This window comes from Xenopus laevis, chromosome 5S, assembly GCF_017654675.1.
Source record: "Xenopus laevis strain J_2021 chromosome 5S, Xenopus_laevis_v10.1, whole genome shotgun sequence".
In the NCBI taxonomy this organism is placed as follows: domain Eukaryota; kingdom Metazoa; phylum Chordata; class Amphibia; order Anura; family Pipidae; genus Xenopus; species Xenopus laevis.
Window position 1 is genome coordinate 46,490,132 of NC_054380.1, and position 19,892 is coordinate 46,510,023.

General features: G+C 36.0%; 1 protein-coding gene across 4 annotated transcripts in view; it reads right to left on the reverse strand.

Moving 5' to 3' along the window:
• pde10a.S (phosphodiesterase 10A S homeolog) overlaps window positions 1-19,892 on the reverse strand; it is a 104,956-nt gene that overhangs the window by 16,286 nt on the left and 68,778 nt on the right. For 3 of the 4 annotated variants that reach the window (XM_018265286.2, XM_018265284.2, XM_041564495.1), the window contains exons 7-18: window positions 18,336-18,491; window positions 17,294-17,344; window positions 17,111-17,169; window positions 16,611-16,662; window positions 13,577-13,719; window positions 12,229-12,321; window positions 11,856-12,042; window positions 9,190-9,332; window positions 8,045-8,128; window positions 7,086-7,236; window positions 5,083-5,238; window positions 2,203-2,375 (exon numbers count right to left, since the gene is read on the reverse strand). In XM_018265286.2, the coding sequence (XP_018120775.1) occupies window positions 2,203-2,375; window positions 5,083-5,238; window positions 7,086-7,236; window positions 8,045-8,128; window positions 9,190-9,332; window positions 11,856-12,042; window positions 12,229-12,321; window positions 13,577-13,719; window positions 16,611-16,662; window positions 17,111-17,169; window positions 17,294-17,344; window positions 18,336-18,491 (1,448 nt within the window). The remainder of the gene's footprint in view (window positions 1-2,202; window positions 2,376-5,082; window positions 5,239-7,085; window positions 7,237-8,044; window positions 8,129-9,189; window positions 9,333-11,855; window positions 12,043-12,228; window positions 12,322-13,576; window positions 13,720-16,610; window positions 16,663-17,110; window positions 17,170-17,293; window positions 17,345-18,335; window positions 18,492-19,892) is intronic. The other variant, XM_018265285.2, reaches the window with a different exon arrangement.

Genomic DNA, 19,892 nt, shown 5'->3' on the forward strand with positions numbered 1-19,892 from the left:
CAAAGCTGTTCAATAGCAATATACATGGATAGTCATCAATCTTTTGTCCCTACCTGACCTGTTCTGAGGTTTTAGATCTTAAAGGAGAAGGAAAGCTACTGAAGCATTTTTTCAATAGATTAGCCACAATAGGGAAAGCTTCAACACTATATTTATTCTACAGAATGCTTTATCATACCTTAGTAAACAGCTATTGAAGTGTTCTCTGTTTGTTTAGGATACAGCTGCCATACTGGCTTGGTGTGCTATCACTTCCTACCTGAGTCTCCCTGCTCACTCATAGCTCTGGGCTCAGATTACAGCAGGGAGAGGAGGAGGGAGTGGTAGAGGAGCAAACTGAGCATGCTCAAGGCTGTGCTGATACAGAAGCCCATGTATACACATTAAAAAGAAAGAAATGCTGTGTTTCTTTTGAAAGAGGACTCAGAGCAGTATTACTTTGAGGGTTTACTGGTGTATTTATATATTATAGATAGTGATGGGCGAATTTGCGCCGTTTTGCTTCGGCAAAAAATTTGCGAATTTCGCGAAACGGCGAAAAATTCGCGAAACGGCGGCGCCCGTTTTTTTGCAAAAAAATTTTTGACGCCGGCGAATTTTTTCCGTGAATTTTCGCGAATTTATTCGCTGGCGGCGAATCGTGCAAATTCGCCGCGAATTCACGCCTGGCGAATAAATTCACCCATCACTAATTATAGACCATTCTGATAAAGCTTACTTAATTTGAGCCTTTCCTTCTCCTTTAAGGCGCATATTTACCCAGGCTTTCTGACCATATGCTCGGAACCACATCTTTGCTACTTCACAAATGGGATTGTCTCAGCAGATTAATTCTGAAAGGTAGGTTCTATCCCTTTCCTTTGGGAGCCTAATATGAGCCTAATATGGAACATACTTCCCCAGGCTTCCCCACCACAGGCTCTGAACCACATTCTTGCTACTTCACAAATGGTATTGTCTTAGCACGTTAATCCTGCAAGGTAGGTTCTCTCGCTCTCTTTCCTTCGGCAGCCATCGTGAGAACATATATTATGAAGTTGTGGATATTAACAACATAGCCACATTATCATTATTAATGAAAATGAGCCTAAAATGAATATCAGAATTTTTCTAAAAAATGTATTGTGTAAACAAATTTCATCTTTAACTGAACCACAGCCAAACCCTCAAACTTAACAGACCTGTAGGCTTAGGGGCCCATATACAAACTCTCTCAGTAATCTTAAGTGTTTTAAAGTAATGACAATATCATGTAGTGTTGCCCTGCACTGGTAAAACTGATTTTTACCAGTGCAGAAAGAAACACTACTATAGTTCATATAAACAAATTGCTGAGTAGCAATGGCGGAAATTGAAAAAAGGCTATATGGCACAGGTTAAATAGTGGATAACAGATAACATTATGTTCTACAGAGCATTTCTGCTATCTGCTGTGTAACTTGATCCATTTCTCTTTAGAATAGCTGCCCCCATTGTTACACAGCAGCTTATTTATATGAACAATAGTAGTGTTATTGAATCAAACACACCAGTTTTACTAGTGCAGAGCAACACTGCATTATAATTTTATTTCTTTAAAAAAAATTCCTTTGTTGATGTTACTGGTCCTTTTAATGTAAAAACGATGAAAACCACTAATACAAAACATTGGCAGGTAAAAGTTGTCAAGGTCCAATAGAAGTCAATGGGAGCTGCGCTGACCTTATCGGGCCGCTTTAAATCAATCCTGAGGTTCTTTTTACCGCTAAGAATTGTCTGAAAAACTATAATTTTTAGAAATTTCAAAACATTCTTAGTTTTAGAGTTTGTGAGTTTAGTCATGGATTCAAAAACCTCTAACACTAAATTTCGACCTTTGATAACAGGCCCCTAAGTAACATGTTTAGATCCAACAATATACTATAGAGAATCTGAAATAAAATTTAAAACACAAATGAAAAAGAAATCTTGAATGGTTGCATGACAAAGGCTTCTAACTGAATGATGAAAAAAAATTGCACTTGTGGGAATATTAGAGGGCCACAAGCTAAAGAAGGTGAAACAGGATGCTTTTTTTGTAGTAGCAGTGAGTTTAAAAAATGGCATAATGACATATTGATCTTCTTTGAAAAGGCTGCTTTGGTAAGAGTGGTTGTAAAATGACAAAATTGTTGATATAACTGCATGCTGAACACCTTGTAGGCTATTATAGCTTTTACTCACCTGTGTGATTGATTATTAAGATTTAATGCACCCATTTGATGAAGGTCTTCAAGGTGTTTTCTGTTCCCAAAGTACAGTGCAAGGTCAGTGGCAATGATGGCTTTGCGTATTATCTCCAACACTTGTTCATACTCATTGGAGCTCAGGTTGGAAAAAATATTGTGCCCTTCCAGCTAAGCGAAAAGGAAAAATATATAAAAAGCAAAATGTCCTCTAGTTTTGACAACTGAATACGAATCGAAAGTGAACTACACACATACGGTTAGGTCCATAAATATTTGGACCGAGACAACTTTTTTCTAATTTTGGTTCTGTACATTACCACAATGAATTTTAAATGAAACAACTCAGATGCAGTTGAACTGCAGATTTTCAGCTTTAATTCAGTGGGTTAAACAAAAATATTGCATAAAGCCTTTTTTAACATAATCATTTCATTTCAGTGATTGTGTTTAGTTCCTCACATTTTTATGCAATCTTTTTATTCAACCCACTGAATTAAAGCTGTAAGTCTGCAGTTCAACTGCATCTGACTGATTTCATTTAAAATTCATTATGGTAACCAAAATTAGAAAAAAGTTGTCTGTCCAAATATTTATGGACATAACTGTATGTATGTATTTATGTATGTATGTCTATTTACTTATAATAGCTCCTGATTTTTACATACTTGCTTCGACTATACCTACAATAACCAGCTCACAAGGGCTGCAGTTCTTTTATGCTCAAACGGTAAGCTGCTTGACATTCGATTTATAGATGTGCGAATACTTTTTCTCTGGTACTTTACTGTTCTTTTACTTGGTTACTCTTACATGTATCATTTTCGACAGCGTGTAGGTTACGTGTAAGTAATCTGTATATTGAGCTTAATTTTTATTTGCATCTTGTTACACATTGAATTGGTAGTGGGAATATTTTGTTAATAACACGCTATACCAGCAATACGTCACTTCTCACGGTATGTGATGTCGGGTTCCCGCCACAATTTGTATATAACATGATGTTTTTTAGTTTCAGTTAGGCTGTGGTGTCTTTAAAAGGGGTTATAGAATGGCCAATTCCAAGCGACTTTTCAATTAGTTTTCATTATTTTTTTTTTATAATATAGATAGATAGATATATATACTTCCCCAAACTCACAGCACTCACGATACGTGGATTAACCTTGCCTGGGTGCATGCCACGATGTATCAACATGTAGTCCTCCCAAAAAGCAGCCGCACTCACAGGACTTATCCAAAATATAAATGCTTTTATTTAGAAACTAACGTTTCGGCTGTGACCCAGCCTTTGACAATTCTGAAAATACAGAAACAATTCTGTATAATGGGACTCAATTTTACAGTATCAACTAAACTTTGCTCATATTAATGCAAAAACATCACAGAGGACTATTAATTGTAGTTGTGATTTTATCATGAATGGGTATTTTAATATTTAAATTACTTTTAGTAGCCTTAAAGGCAGCCATAATTGAGCCAACCATGTACAGCATCTACAGCTCCTTCACTTTCTCATCTGATGATGCACCTTACATCAGCATATATGGTGCACCTGCAAGCCAACTTTCAAACAGGCCTGATCGACCAACCAACTGGCATCCATATTGCATGTATATCATTTGGGATCATGGGGCCACCATGCAAGCACTATTTCACATGATTTATTAATGCTTGTATGGTCAGCTCAATGCATGGTGATCCACCTTGCAAGAAGACCCCTGGAAAACCAGCTATCTGAATTATCTATCCTATACGGTATACCTCAATAAAACATGTCAGATGCAGAAGACACAAAACTATGCACACCAATTAATTCAGATTGTGGCATCCTAATAGCAGGATACAGACAAACTGACAATCTGGGCAGCTAAGGGGCAGATGAGATCCGATGTTGATAAATGTAAGGTTATGCACCTGGGACTACACTAGTCAAATCTTTGATGGAGACGGACCTGGGGTACGTGTAGATAATAAACTTGGCTATAACAAGTACTGACAGTCAGCAGCTGCAAGGACAAACAAGGTTTTGAGCTGTATTAAAAGGAGCATAGATTCAAGAGAGGAGGATCATTTTTCCCACTCTATAGAGCAGTGGTAAGGCTTCATCTAGAATATTTAGTGCAGTTTTGGTATCCAATGCATTCAGCAGCATATCTATATTGCACTGTTGTTTGCAAATAAAATAAATTGTGCAAAACAATGTGTTTCACACAGGATTTGCCAGTTTGCAGGGCAATCTCAAATTGGAAAAATCTGGGCAGCAAACTGGCAAATGCAAGGTTATGCATTTTGGTGTGAACATTGGTTATACATCAAATGGATCTATATTTAAGGCCTTCTTAACTGGAAAGATGCATTTGTTGTTGTGGCTATTGTAATTCTAGGAACCGTCAGTGTCTAACACAGCTAATAAAGCATTTTTTTTTTAATAAGCAAAGTAAATTTTCACCGTTTATTAAAAATAAAAAAAATTCACCATGTAAAATCCTTTCATGATGCTGCAGAAGTTATTTAGAAGTGTAATTAGAAAAGAGAGATTCTTTTAGACATTGCTTACTTAAAAATTAACTGCAATTTTCTGAAGTTTACTGCCGTGAGTTTACCACATTTTAATTATGAACAGGCAGCACTATAAAATTGTGATTTATTTATTTTTTTAAATATCACTTGTTTTTAGGTTTATTTTTTTATATTTATTCACGATTTCTGGACAGATCAAATGTAAAAGTTCTGAGTTTTGCCTCATTAGACATTATTTTGTTTTCAGTATAATCCTAATTAAGAAACAAAACACTGAAAATAGTGAAATAAAAGGGTCACTATTCTTTTGGTATCATGCAATTAAATACGTGCTGCACACAGTTCCTGCCCTTACCTGCAATATAGATACAGTCTGCGAGAAGTGGTGTTGTTCCATTGTTGATGTGGAATACAAAGCTGCTAAAGGGTGATCAAATTTTTGCAGGTAGCTGTTGCTGTAACCTCTGTGATCAAGATCATGGCATAAACATGCAACTAGAAGCCCTTTTCGCTGAAAGGTAAAAATATTCATAAAAAAACTAAATGACATATCTTACCAAATCTACCATCAAATTTACGGATGTGTTTTTCCTTAATGTAAATTATGTTGCTATTGTCTGCTTTGGTATATACAGAAAGAATTTAAAGCTTGTACATAAGGAGGTTTCTCCAAAAAAATGTCAGCAACAGCATTTGAGGAGGGGCAACCACTTGAAAAAGTGATAAGTGAACCAAATTACTGCCAGTCTCATACGCTTACATATACAAATTTATATAAAAAAAATTAAAAAAACATAATAAATATATGTCAGATAATAATGGGGTGAATGATTACAAACAAATAGAATATGCAATACCCAGCAGTAGCATATGGAATCTGGCCTACCTATAGACAGATTTAAAAAGGAGTCTGTATTAAGACTATTTGTCAAACTGTGTCAAAACGAATGTTGATAGAAGCTAAATAGCTTGCAGGAGGTGCACCATGACCAAGTTCCAACTCCAAGAAGGAGTTTAATAGGTGTTTGGCACAAAAGGAAGGGATATAACTGTGGAGGGTGGAGTGGTGCCATCTTAATGTGAGGTTAGACAAATATATATTATTTTAAACAGGTAGCAGAAAGGAATGTTCCCCCATCTGCTCTCCATAGCTTGGGGAGGGGTTTTGGTTTGTTATTTTAGTTTTGTTATGTTGGTAGTCATCAATCATGTGGCCTTAAGGACTGAAGTATATTAGCCATCAGTTACTCAGATGGGTGGGGTTCAGGCAAATTTTAAGGACCACAAAATATATTTGGCAGTCATCACAGGTAGCAGTTGGGCCCATGTCAGTCTGCCGGTGAGAGTCATTCGGTTAGAAGAGATCTTGGTATGATAGTTTAACCCTTAAGGTGGATGACCATTGTTTGTGGGCAGAGTCTTGGTAATATTTTCAGTAAAGTGAAGGTGGACTCAAGGTTAAAATGGCCGCTCTGTAATAGGTGCCTCGCAGAGCCCTGTTTGTGGGAGAATCCTCTGGGCTAGGAGTACTGGTGGCTAGAGGATACAGATCTAAATTATTGGAGGGGCCAACTGACTAGAGCTCCAGTGATATGTCATTACACAGTTAAAAAGCTTATATAGTGAATAAAATATCCCCCCCTCTTGTAAATTATAAGGATATTATAAGTTACAGAGGAGGTAACTTCTACTACTCATATTTTGCAACAGGAGGTACTTTATTTATTATGATACACAAGTTTCAGTGAGTCTTGTGACAGAAATTACATCAGTACTCATCATTTATAAGGATATAATTTACAAGATATTCATGGCTTTTGTGTATTATAAAGTTATAAAGCTATTTGATGTGGATTACATTTGATTTTATTTACTAGTTTGTGCACGGTTTGAAACTTTTAATAAAGCTTTGGCCATTATCATCCAACATTAGATTGCCATGCAATTTTATGGGGTAGATAGGTTAGAGTGAGTATGCGGAGGGCAGTGCCCGGGTCATGCCCAGGGGATGGTCAAGTTATTGTAAAAAAGTTCCATTTCCATCAAAAAGAAATGACACCACAGGATCAACAGATTATGACTTTGTATTTACTAGCATTTGAGGAGTAACTGGTCCTAAATTATTTTACGAACAAGCCTATGACACCAAATTGGAGCAGCTAATTCCTTCACCGTCAGACAAATTAAGCCAAGAATTTGCACATTTGGTTATAACCAGAGAATAACGACTGGCCATTTCAAATACGATCAAATTTTCTATGTCTAGCTTTACTACAATCATGGAGATTATGACAAACTTGTTTTCTACAGTGACAAGGTAATAACACAAAGTGGAACAGTTTATTATACAATCCCCACCTCCAAGTCTGTGAATATCTCCTGGTTATTTCGAAGTATAAGGTACATGCAGTGCGATACTGTAACCGCGTGTTTCCAGTTGTGATAGGGGACACGCCGATAGTTCTTTTTCACAGACATGGTAAAACGGCATAACTTTTCAAGCTCAAAGCTAAATGAAGGATATGTATAAAAAAAAGAAAGAAAAAAAAAACTATCAATACTGTGTATCAATACACAGCAACACTAAAATAGAATATAATACATCAGGAACCTGAGTTAATCACTTCTGTTGATTTACAACTAATTATTTTACTTTTGTGCATAAATATACATGGCACTACTAATGACTTTAAAAAAATCTTGCTAACTATTTTTTATATTAAAGAGCACCAGGAATTAAGATGCACTTTAATCTACTAGGATGTACTTTTTTATTATAACAGAGAGAAAGGTAATCATTTGAATTTTGCTTAAAATGGACTTTATGGATAGGTTTCCGTACAACGGATTTAATGGATTTAATGTTAAAGGTATCCAATCATCGGAAAACATGTTTTTTTTTAAAAACGCATCAGTTAATAGTGCTACTCCAGCAGAATTCTGCACTGAAATCCATTTCTCAAAAGAGCAAACAGATTTTTTAATATTCAATTTTGAAATCTTACATGGGGCTAGACATTTTGTCAATTTCCCAGCTGCCCCCAGTCATGTGACTTGTGCTCTGATAAACTTCAGTCACTCACTCATTCATTTTGAAAAAAACATTTTTTCCCATGACAGCATCCCTTTAAGGTATATCTATAAAGACATGATTTTTGTCTTAAATACCTCCAGTAATAATTGAGCCCTAGTATGTCTGTTGCTATTTTTTGTCTTATGCATAAAAAATAGCCAGTTTTGGAACCACTGACTTCATGAAAATGGCTAAACTATATTTTTGTTTTTATGCTATCGAAAGTCCATTTCACATTTCTTACCAGGTTTCACCACAAGACTGATGAATCATATAAACATATATGGCTGGCCATAGGTCTTCAAATGGCTGGATATCAAAGTGGTATCTAAGATATAGAAAACATTTAACTTGAAAATGCATTCTCAGTAATAAAAACTGGTGTGCCCTCCCATTACTGGAAAAAAAAAGGTAAAGTTTTCAATTATGCTGTGAACAGTTAAACTTTGCTTAATACAACTGATACAGTCACGGTTTTAAAAAAAAATAAGGAGATATAGTCACATTATATTTGCAATTTGGGTTAATTAAAAAAAAAAATAAAAATAAAAAAGGATAGTTTTCAAAATATTTACCTGCAAAGGTAGTGCTGCATAGATCCTTAGGTTTTTATTCTCTGCCCAAATGAGCGTGATCTGTGACAACCTGGCTGAATAAGGTCCAGTCTTCGTCATTCTGATGACCCAGCAGCCTGGAGGAAGCGCAGGCATTGGAGTCTACTGCGCATTCATATGCATATCATGATCCAATTGGCAGATGTGATTCAGCCAATTGGATCAATGAACAGCCAAAACAGCAAGAGAAGAGGCGTGCACAGAAGCAAGTGTTTTAGGCGATTTACATGCGATGTGAGTCCCCTGGCTTACAGACGAAGATACTTTATGCAGCACTACCACTTCATTGATTTTTTTTCCCAGTAATTTTTTTAATGAAACCAAGTTCCAAATATCATGTAAATGACTATTTCCTTATTTTAAAAAGCTGTAATAAAGGTGAACCATCCATTTAACGTCTTAAATCATTTTAATATCATGTGTTTGTTTCCTTTACATACCCCATGATTTAACTTTTCTGTATTAAGTTAAAGAAACATTATTTTAGCTGTAAAATCAGACACTTTACTTTATCCTTTTGCTTTGTGGATTTTCAATTTTATGAGAAATAAAATGAAAAGAAATCCTCTCCATGTGACTTCATAAATTGTAGGCATCCTTGCCACTGTTATTTATACCCTGGAAGCAGTCATGGATTAAAGGAAAAAAATAGCACAAAAATACAAATGGCTACTCTGATCTCCAGGGTGTGTTGAGATACACACAGCCTGCCACCATGGAAGCATAACTTGTCAAAACTGATAGCCACCATTTATATATTATTTTAACTACTCACAGTTCAATCTCCCTGCAAAGAGAAACTGGTAGTGTACAGTTCATGAGGTTCTGCCATTCATCTGAAGTACAAATGCTGTGATAAGACAATTTTTCCAATGTAACTCGGTAAATGCACTCTGAATGCCGTATTCTGTGGTACATCTGAGAGGAGAAATACAGTAAAAGTTAAATAAATAAAAGATTGCATACTACTATAAACTGTATAATAAGTTTGGTACAGGTATGGGATCAGTTATTTAGACACCCCTTATCCAGAAATCTTAGAATTATGGAAAGGTAATCTCCCATAGACTCATTATAATCAAATAAAACGTATTAAAAAGTATTTCTTTTTTTGTAAAAATAAAACATTACCTTGTGCTTGATCCAAACTAAGATATAATTAATCCTTACTGTAAGCAAATCCACCCTATTAGATTTAATATTTACATGATTTTCTAGTAGACTTAAGGTATAAATATCCAAATTACAGAAAGATCCATTATCCATTAACCCAGGTCTCAAGCATTATGGATAACAGGTCCCATAACTGTATGTTAAAATCCAAGATTCATTAGGTGGCTAAAAAAGCCAGACAATGTTCAAGTAAATTGCAAGAAGCCAAGTGAAATCAGTTTGGAACTCAGGGCTAGCACTTCAATTGGCCACATTAAGCCAATTGGTTTTTAAGTTTATAACCTAAAAACTGATTTAATTTGTCACAAAGAACCACTTACACTTGGATGTTGGTTAGTTTACTTGCATTGCCATAAGCATTGCAATCTTATGGGAACCTGAAGACAACCTGGGTTGTACAGAATATGCCCAGAGCTTCTTATTAAATGGAGGCCAATTTAGTTCTGCATCACTGACTATCCAGCATGTGCTCCCTTTGCTTTATTTACAGAATCACTGAGCAAAATTGAGTCTGGATAGGTGGAGACTAAGTTCAAAATTCTCCCAACTCACCTATCCAATCCTACTATCCATGCTTTGATCTAGGATTCTGGCATTACAATGTGCATGTATATTATGTGAGTAAGAGCTAGTGCAAAATAAAGCCAGTTCAGAACTATTGTATGTTTAATGTACCGGAGCGTTATTTAATATGAAAAAGTTAAGGTGCTAAATTTCTGCCGAAACAGGTTTGTTCTTTAGAATATGGCACATTATATTAATTGTCTACACAATTGCTATCCAAGGGGCACATTTACTTAGCTCGAGTGAAGGATTAGAATGAAAAATACTTCGAATTTCGAAGTTTTTTTGTGGCTACTACGACCTTCGACTATGAATTGAACGATTCGAAATAAAAATCGTTAGACTATTTGACCATTCTATAGTCGAAGTACTGTCTCTTTAAAAAAACTTTGACTAGCTACTTCGCCAGGTAAAACCTACTCAGCACCAATGTTAGCCTATGGGGACCTTCCCCCTAAGTAATTTCTGATCGAAGGAAAATCGATTGATTAAAAACCTTCGATTTTTCCTTCGATCAAACGAAATGCAGTAAATCCTTCGACTTCGATATTCGAAGTCGAAGGATTTTACTTCGATGGTTGAATATCGAGGGTTAATTAACCCTCGATATTCGACCCATAGTAAATGTGCCCCCAAGTGTCTAGTTAATCACAGCCCACAACTGTGCCTATGGAGATAGGGGATAAAAAAATAAAATAAATCAAAATGTGAAAGCAAAAGAAGGGTAAACATAAAAGATCAGAATGTTCATAAAAGCAGGTGATAGACATTACACTGCAACTGGGTTTTCTGCTTATCTAATATTCCCCCGCCCCCCAAGAGTTTCCAAATAATCAAATAAAGTAAATATATATATATATATATATATATATATATATATATATATATATATATATATATATATATATATATATATATATATATATATATATATATATACACATATATACAGATATACATACACACACACAAAAATATATACACATAAAAGTGGAAGCCAATGTCCACCTGGCTACTGCAGATCGCTTCTGTTAAGGCCCTGGTTGAGTAAGCCTTTTGTCTAGCTCTGAGGGACACTTCTGGTATTAAATGTGTCATTTCTGCTCCATTCAACCTAAGCCCACCATCTCAGATCCAGAACACCAGTTTGAATTTCATCCAAACAGCTGAAGGACTACCCAGCTGATTCATTCACAACTTCTAAACTTCTGAAGCCCAATCTTGTCTCTAGCCCTACTCACATGGGCCATTCTCCTTCAGCAAACCCCTCAGGTAGCACCCTGAGACAAAATATCTTAATCTGAGTGACCGATGGACAGGAAAAAAAAAAAAACAGAGGTTCTGAGGGGTGGGTGTTTTACAGTGTATTTTGTGTTTCCTTCTCCCATGGCCATAAAGGGGCAATGATTCAACATTCTGATGATTTTCTGCCATGGTGACTTGGGAAACTATGGTACCAATATACTGCATTTGCTTAAACCTGCATCAATAACAAAAAAACCTATGCAACAATGCTAAATCTGGTTTCTAGGGAAAGTCAAGGCAGAATATCAGTCTATAGAAAGTGACCCTTCGCATATTCAGAAGTTCTGAATGATAATGCTTCATAAGAGCAATAAAAACAGCCCATAGCAAAAGCTTAAAAAAAACACATTCACAGATCACAGAAAAGTTATAAAAAAAACACATTGCAGAGAAACATACATTTGCACAGTGTAAGGCCAAAGCACAGAAGACAGCAAACATCTTAAAGTTGTTTTCATCTGTTTTGGAGAAGGCACTTCCACTTAGTTTGTTCACCATTTGTACAACTCCAATAATACTCCCACGGATTACAATAGGCATGCACAAGATGTTTCTCGTTGTGTAACCTGTGTAAACATCTACTTCTCTGCAACGAGACACAAATTGTAGTTGTGTTACAAAAAAGCAAGGTTAATGATATATGCATTATATTTGTTTTACAAAGGTTTGCTGCAATTGAATAATGCAGAAATTATCTAGTAATCTACAAATAACATATATTGCCAAGTTAATATATTGTAATAACAAATTTTACATAATACTTCCTTATTACCTATTAAAGCGTGGATCTGCATAGGCATCAGGAATATTAAGGACTTCACCTGTTCTTGCAACCTGTCCTGCAATACCCTTCTCAATGGAGAACCTAGACACAAAAAAATTAAATATTTAAATGTGAGCTTTCTTCAGTATGAATCAATTCATTTGCAATGAGCCATTCTAAGAAGATTATGAATTCGTTGGTGGACACCCCAGCCCATTTGCCCCCATATACATTAGCAATATTGTATATTGGTGCCCATACTGCATTTAAGTTTGTGTGTATTATTCATAAGATTATGGATCAAATAACACCAAAAAGAACAAAAATGAGCAAAGCCTCATAAGCTAAAACAAAAAATTTCAATACTTCTTATGTACTGGTATGGGATCAGTTATCCGGAAACCCATTTCCCAAGAAAGCTGTGAATTATGGGAAGGCCATCTTCCATAAACGCCAATTTTATAAAATTCAAACTTTTAATAGTTATTTCCTTTTTCTCTGTAATAACTATGATATATTTTAAATATTTAAAATTATTTATTTAGTAGACCTAAGGTATGGAGATCCATATTATGAAGAGACCCCTTATCCAGAAAACCCCCGTCTTGTAATAGAAACACTGGATCTGCAACCTGAAATGTTCTTGACCTGGGGTCTTCCAGATAAGGGCCTTTATGTAATGCTGACCACCATTACTTAAGACTACTAAAAAACTGTTGCAAATTTAAAACAGAAGATTCATCAATTCGGGAAGGAGAACCGATAGATAATCACAACAATTACCAATGACATGTTTGGGTATTTTTTTCTCTCTATACAAATAATAGGAATTAGAGAATCTTTTTTTGGTACTTAATAGCACTTAAATGGGCTCTTAAGTAAAATACCTACAATACAGGATTGGTTTTGGGATTCAGACGAATCTTTCATGAAGGATTCGCCCAAATTAAAAAATAGTGGATTCGGTGCATCACTAAGAATCTGTCATATTAAAAGTTCTGAGGATCAATAAAGACAAAAACAAAGAAATCATAAAAAATGCTACAAAGCTCCAGATTGTCACAGAATCCAATCTTGAGCAGATATTATCTGAAATAATATAGCCGCTAATGAGAAAAGGATGTTATGTCCAGAGCTGTTTGAAATACAGTACATACTCATCTATTATATCCTTCACCCTTGTATACTGTACATAAAGTTTTGTACTTATATAGTGTAATCTCTTTTCTCTTCTCTAATAGGGCATAGCTATTTATTAATGGCATTAGATTTAAGTGATGCATGCTTTACTAACTACAGCTGCTGCCTGTTATAAAATAAAAAAAAGGTTATTTATTAAATATATTTTGTTTCTCACCTAATTTCTTTGGTCTTCTTAAAAACAGGCTTTCCCTCGTCCTCTTCCCCAATATCAAAAAGATCTGAATACAACTCTTTGTTCTTTTGATCAACCTGGAAGAGTGCACAACGATCGGCATTCACCAGGTTCTTTGCATATATCTGTAGGAAAGACTCATGGTTGTAAGAAAGGATTGAGCATTACACATTGTATCCTACTTTTCTAGAATGCAGAAAGAGCTACATATGATTAATATTAAACTTTAAGCTACCATAACCTTTTCATCCCCATGGATTTTTGACAGAAATTTAAAAATTCTTTGCACTTCACACAGAAAAATTAAATACATAAAACATTTAAAAGATATCTGCACAAGGTAGCATTTACTGCTCATCTGAAATAAAACATCTGGTTGCTATGGATAACAAGATGTGGTGCAAACGTTGAGACTTATTGCATTACCCCTCATATATGTATACCAAAGTCACACTGCAGGTTTCACTACACGTATATAAGGGCCTAGCCCGAAACATGTAGTGTGACTTTGTATATAAACCTCCCCAATAAAAGGATTTTTTGCAGTCTCAGACTATTGCCGTGGATTTGTCCTGCACTTCAACCTTCTTTGAGCACCATCACATTTTCCTAAAACAAACAGCAGCTTTTACCCGGCGGCCATTTTCAGTAACATTGAAATGTGCAAACAGGACATGTATGCTGTAAAGTTCATGCAATGCAGGTTTACACAGACACAACATACTTTGATAAAAAGTTCTGCTGGGGTTGAGCACTGTAATTCTGAGCTCAGGAGAGGTGTTTAGGAGAAACAAATAGGATCAGACAGCTAGAGCAGAGTTTCTAAGGGAAACAGTAATGCTATCTCTTCATTGGCTGCATGCTCATAATTCAACAGCCAAAGCAAATTCCTGAGGGAGGGGGCAGAGTGGATTAGAGGAGTAGAAGGATTTCTAAGCGATTAAGGGGATGCTGCAGCTTTACGGTTAACCTTTTAACAACCAGAGTGGCAGTATCTGAAGATTTCAAAGAGGCTGTTTACTGATTTTTGTAGGAGGGGGCTTACATGTCCTTGAAAGTGGATTCTCTGCTCCCTTTTGGCTGTAAGGATTTCCTGCTTATTTTTGACCAGGGTGACTGAGGTAGGTCTGCTTTCGCACAAGGAACTGCCAGGAGAGGCATACAGTGTGATCTTTCAGGACAATTATATCAATGTGAAGTTAGGTTATAGTGATAGTTCCTTTATGTGCAATATTAATATAGAATAAATTAAAAGCTTTTATAAACCAATTTGTAATTTGTATTGAATAGGTTTACAAAGGCATTAGATATATAGTAGGAGTGTATGTCCTTCAAAACAATATGCTTATATTGGGGGTGTGGACCCTTTATAAGTAGTGATGGGTGTATTTCTCCCATTTCGCTTCGCCGGCTGTGAAATGCAGAAATCCGCCGCGAATTCGCCCCCTGGCAAATAAATGCGCCCATCGCTATTTATAAGCCCAAGTAACAATTAATGTTTAGTTATTTAAAGAGACAGAGGCTATAGTGTAACTATTACTAATACAGTTTGAATATTGCTCACAGTCAAAGATCTGGAGCAGCAATGCTGTACAGGTGTAAGGGGTGGCACCCTAGAGACACAGTTGCAAGTGGCTTCTAAGCTGCTAAAGCACTATTTCACATAGGTACAAACCATCTACAAGGCACTACTTACTGAAGGATGTACAGTGATCCTACAGTTAGGCCCATAAATCTTTGGACAGAGACAACTTTTTTTTTCTAATTTTGGTTCTGTACATTACCACAATGAATTTTAAATAAAACAACTCTGATGCAATTGAACTGCAGACTTTCAGCTTTAATTCAGTGGGTTGAACAAATAGATTGCATGAAAATGTGAGGAACTACACAGGACCTAAACAGGACTTTCTATTACATTTCAGACACAAGCACACCTCTTCTACACAGAAACATCTCTAACTTACACGGTCCATGCCTTTGCTTGGAAAGTTTAAAGGGATCCTGTCATCGGAAAACATGTTTTTTTTCAAAACGCATCAGTTAATAGTGCTACTCCAGCAGAATTCTACACTGAAATCCATTTCTCAAAAGAGCAAACATTTTTTTATATTCAATTTTAAAATCTGACATGGGGCTAGACATTTTGTCAATTTCCCAGCTGCCCCTGGTCATGTGACTTGTGCCTGCCTACCTTCCCATTGTTCTTTTGGCTGCTGGGTGGGAAAAGGGAGGGGGGTGATATCACTCCAACTTGCAATACAGCAGTAAAGAGTGATTGAAGTTTATCAGAGCACAAGTCACATGACTTGGGGCAGCTGGGAAATGGACAATATGTCTAGCCCCATGTCAGATTTCAAAATTGAATATAAAAAAAATCTGTTTGCTCTTTTGAGCAATGGATTTCAGTGCAGAATTCTGCTGGAGCAGCACTATCCCTTTAAGATATAATTGCAGTCTTACTCTACAGGCTTAAAGTGGACCCGTCACCCAGACATAAAAAAAACAGTTTCATAAAAGTCTTTTTCAAATTAAACATGAAATCCAAATTTTTTTTATTGAAGCGTTCATAGCTGTTGTAAACTCATTTAAAAAGCTCAGCTGTCAATCAAATATTGTCTGCCCCTCCTCTATGCCTTAGGCATAGAGGCGGGGAGACAATTACTTTCACTTTCCCAGACTGATGGAAACAAGATTCAAATAATTTATACAGTGTAATTAAAGTTCACTTTGCTTCAGTAACATGATGAAATAGGATTTGGAATAATTATTTTGGTGACAGGTCCCCTTTAAAAAGAATTCCTCAAAAACAAAGTTTCAAGCAGATTTATGGTTCTGATATTGCATCAACTTACACATGCTCATGCTGTTTACATGTTAGTATGCCCCCCCCAAAAGAGCAACTGTAAATGTAATATTAAAAAAAAATTATATATATATATATATTTTTTTTTTTGTTTTTTTTTTCCCTACACCAAAGAAAATTCAAAGTTCTGTAGCGAAAGAAAAATCTTACCATTATATGTTCAAGTAATGTATCTATTGCAACTATGTTGTCAAAGTATGTTCTGTGGGGGGAAAACATAGAAGTGTATATAAAAGTGAACTAAAATTAGAAACATTAATACATGTATAAAACATACAAAAGATCCAGTACTTTTGACAATCTTTATTGGCAGAGGATCATAACATGCATACTACAAGCTCCCCTCTAGAATTCTGGCAATTTGATATGCTGTCTATATAAATCTTTAGCCAAGAGAAATCAATACAGTGGAAGCCTAGTTTTATGCCCCCAGATTTTACATTAACCCAGAATTTACAATGTTTTGTCACGGCTCCATGCACACAAACTGCATTAATTTTTTTACCCAGATTTGACATTTCCTGGAATCTATGACGTTTTGAAACCGTCCCTTGAGAAATGTAAAATTGGGGTTGTATGTAATTACATTCGTGCCCATTAGCTTCTTTCGTTTTTGATATACAATTACAATACAAAAGTCTGTGACTTACTTTGATACATCAAGCAGAAAGTCATTTAGCTCAGTCTGTTTAGCCAAGCCTCTACATACCTAAAATTAAATAAAATGCACCATTGTATGAGACAAAAACAGTTTAAAAAGTGTCTGTGCATAATAATTAGTGATTTATCCATAAATAACATGGATAACACATGTAGATTGCTTAAGGACTTACTTGTACTTGATGTATTGCTACTGAAGCCCAGGCAAGGTTTGCTGTTGCCACCTAAATAAAACAAAAATATCTAGGTATAATTCATTTGTGATTATTGTATAGCATTTTCTTGGTCAGAAAAGAAAAAACATGACATTTTTGCATAGGAAATACTGATTAAAAGGCTATAATAGAATACTATAGCTATATAGGCAGCAACGCTTTTTAGCACAATGCTATTTGCAAGTATCTTGTTTTATACTGTGGTAAGTTAAATAAACCAAAACACCTACTCTCTCTATAGATCCATCACACATAACATAATTTTTTTTTTCTAATATAATTCTTTTGCATAGCTACACAACAGCAACAATACACATTCCATTTCTAAGGCTGATTTAATATAGGATGGATGAACAAGGCCCTAGACCTGCAGGTGCCACATGGAAGAATTGATACTCAGAGCTGCCTAATGGAAAGCCAACTAAGATGATTTTTATTCTGCAACCTAAATTTGGGTTCTTCACAAAAGTTTAATCACACATTTTCTTGCTTAAAAAAAAAAAAAGTTTTCACCATTTCAGAATTAAAGACATTTAACATTTTTCCTGTTTTCTGTTCTGACTTGACAGCGGTTCGTTAGGATATTCTGATGACCACCAGCACTACGGTTTAGGAAGAATTTTCTATTCTACTGCCCAAAACAGACAGTGACAGTGGCAGTTTTTATACTTTTGGCTGTGGAGCATGAGCCAAAATTTCCTCCAAAGCAGCACAGTTGGTGGCTGTCATCGTTAAGAACAGCTAAGGGAGAAACAGGCCAAACTTTAGCCTTTGTGTCTTAATCTGTGCAAATTTTGTAAAGCAACTAAATTGGTCATATGTTTAGTTTTGTGTGGAGAACAATTTGTGTTTTTTTTACTTTACAACTGCTTCAAGAATGCATGTAAAACAGTTTGTTGTTGTCGTCATGATGTGGTGGGATGCTACTGGGTGATCTGGTTGAGCAAGGAAATTATAATCTGCTGTATATTTGTTTATTGCAAAAAATATTTTTGTTTACCTGTTGGTGACAAAGATGAAAAGATTCTCTCCCCCAATGTCGATGAAGTTCTAAGATTCCAATCAGATCACCAATCGCAGTAACAATCGGTAAACAAAGAACAGACTGGATACGTGTCCCTGAGTCCAGCCCAGTACCTTTGGGAAACCTTTCATCCTAAAATATAAATGAAGCATGAAAAAATGAGCAGATGAGCAAATTAAAATTCTTGTTTCAGATGCTGAAGGCCACTCCAAGTATCACAGTGCCAACAGAAATTCTATTACTTGACCAATGTTTATTCTCTGCAGACATTAATCAAAGTTTTTCTTAAAAAACAGAAACACTATCCTTGCACATACAGTATGTCCATGGCCATATTAAACAGCTTTGGCTTTAATTGTAATAAAGGCTTAAGCAACTGCTTCAGAGAATGCCACTGGAAGTAAAAAGCCAGAACACAGGGTATCCTAGATTGTAGTATAATTTTTTTTTATGTAGGTAGGACTGAAGCCACTGAGCACACTTTGAAAAGCCAATAGCTTTTCCTGCTAGTCAAATTTAGAAAAATCTTAAATCCATTAAACATTATTGGTGCCCAATAAAATAGATACAAAGCCCAAGTTTATGATACTGTAGAGATACAGAGAAACATGTTTCATAGACAAATATAACTAAGGGATGCAATAAATATGTTATCAATGAGTGTTACATAAATCCAGCATACCATTTAAGTGCTATACCATTATAGCTCTGCTAATTCAAACAATTCCAGGCAATCTGGATACAGTTTGATGGAGCCCATAGTGGGAAAACAGGAAATTGTTTCTTACTCACCGTAATTTCTGTTTCCTGGTCACTATCCATGGCAGCATTCACCTAATGGGTTAATCCTCCCACCGGGCAGACGGACAGGATCCTCCCCCAAGCAATTAAAATCAACCTCTACTCACGGTCTTCGTTATACAGCTTGTCACCTGGTTGGGAATTCCCTGGTGAATGCTGCCATGGATAGTGACCAGGAAACAGAAATTACGGTGAGTAAGAAACAATTTCCTGTTTTCCTTGTCACCCATGGTCAGCATTCACCTAATGGGAACTACCAAAGCCTAAAGGGAGGGAACTTACGACAAAATGCAGATAATTCAAATACTTTTATTCAGTAACATGAACTATAGACTGCAAGACCTTCCTCCCAAATCTCGCATCCTGGGAGGCAAGGACATCCAATTTATAATGCTTAAAAATGTATTGCCGGAAGACCATCTAGCCGTCCTGCAGATAGCTTCTGTCGATGCTTTGGCTTCCATCGCCCAGGAACTCGCCAATGCTCGGGTGGAATGTGCCTTCAACCCCTGGGGCACCTTCCTGCCTGCCAAGATGAATGCTTTTGCAATAGCTGCTACAATCCAGGAACTCACTGATTTCTTAGAAGGAGCTTTCCCTTTTCTGAATCCGCATGGAATAACAAACAAATGCTCAGATTTTCTCCATGTCTTAGTTCTCTGTAAGTAAATAGTGAGAGCTCTGACCAAGTCAAGCATATGCCACTGTTTCTCTTTCTCCGACCTTGGTGAT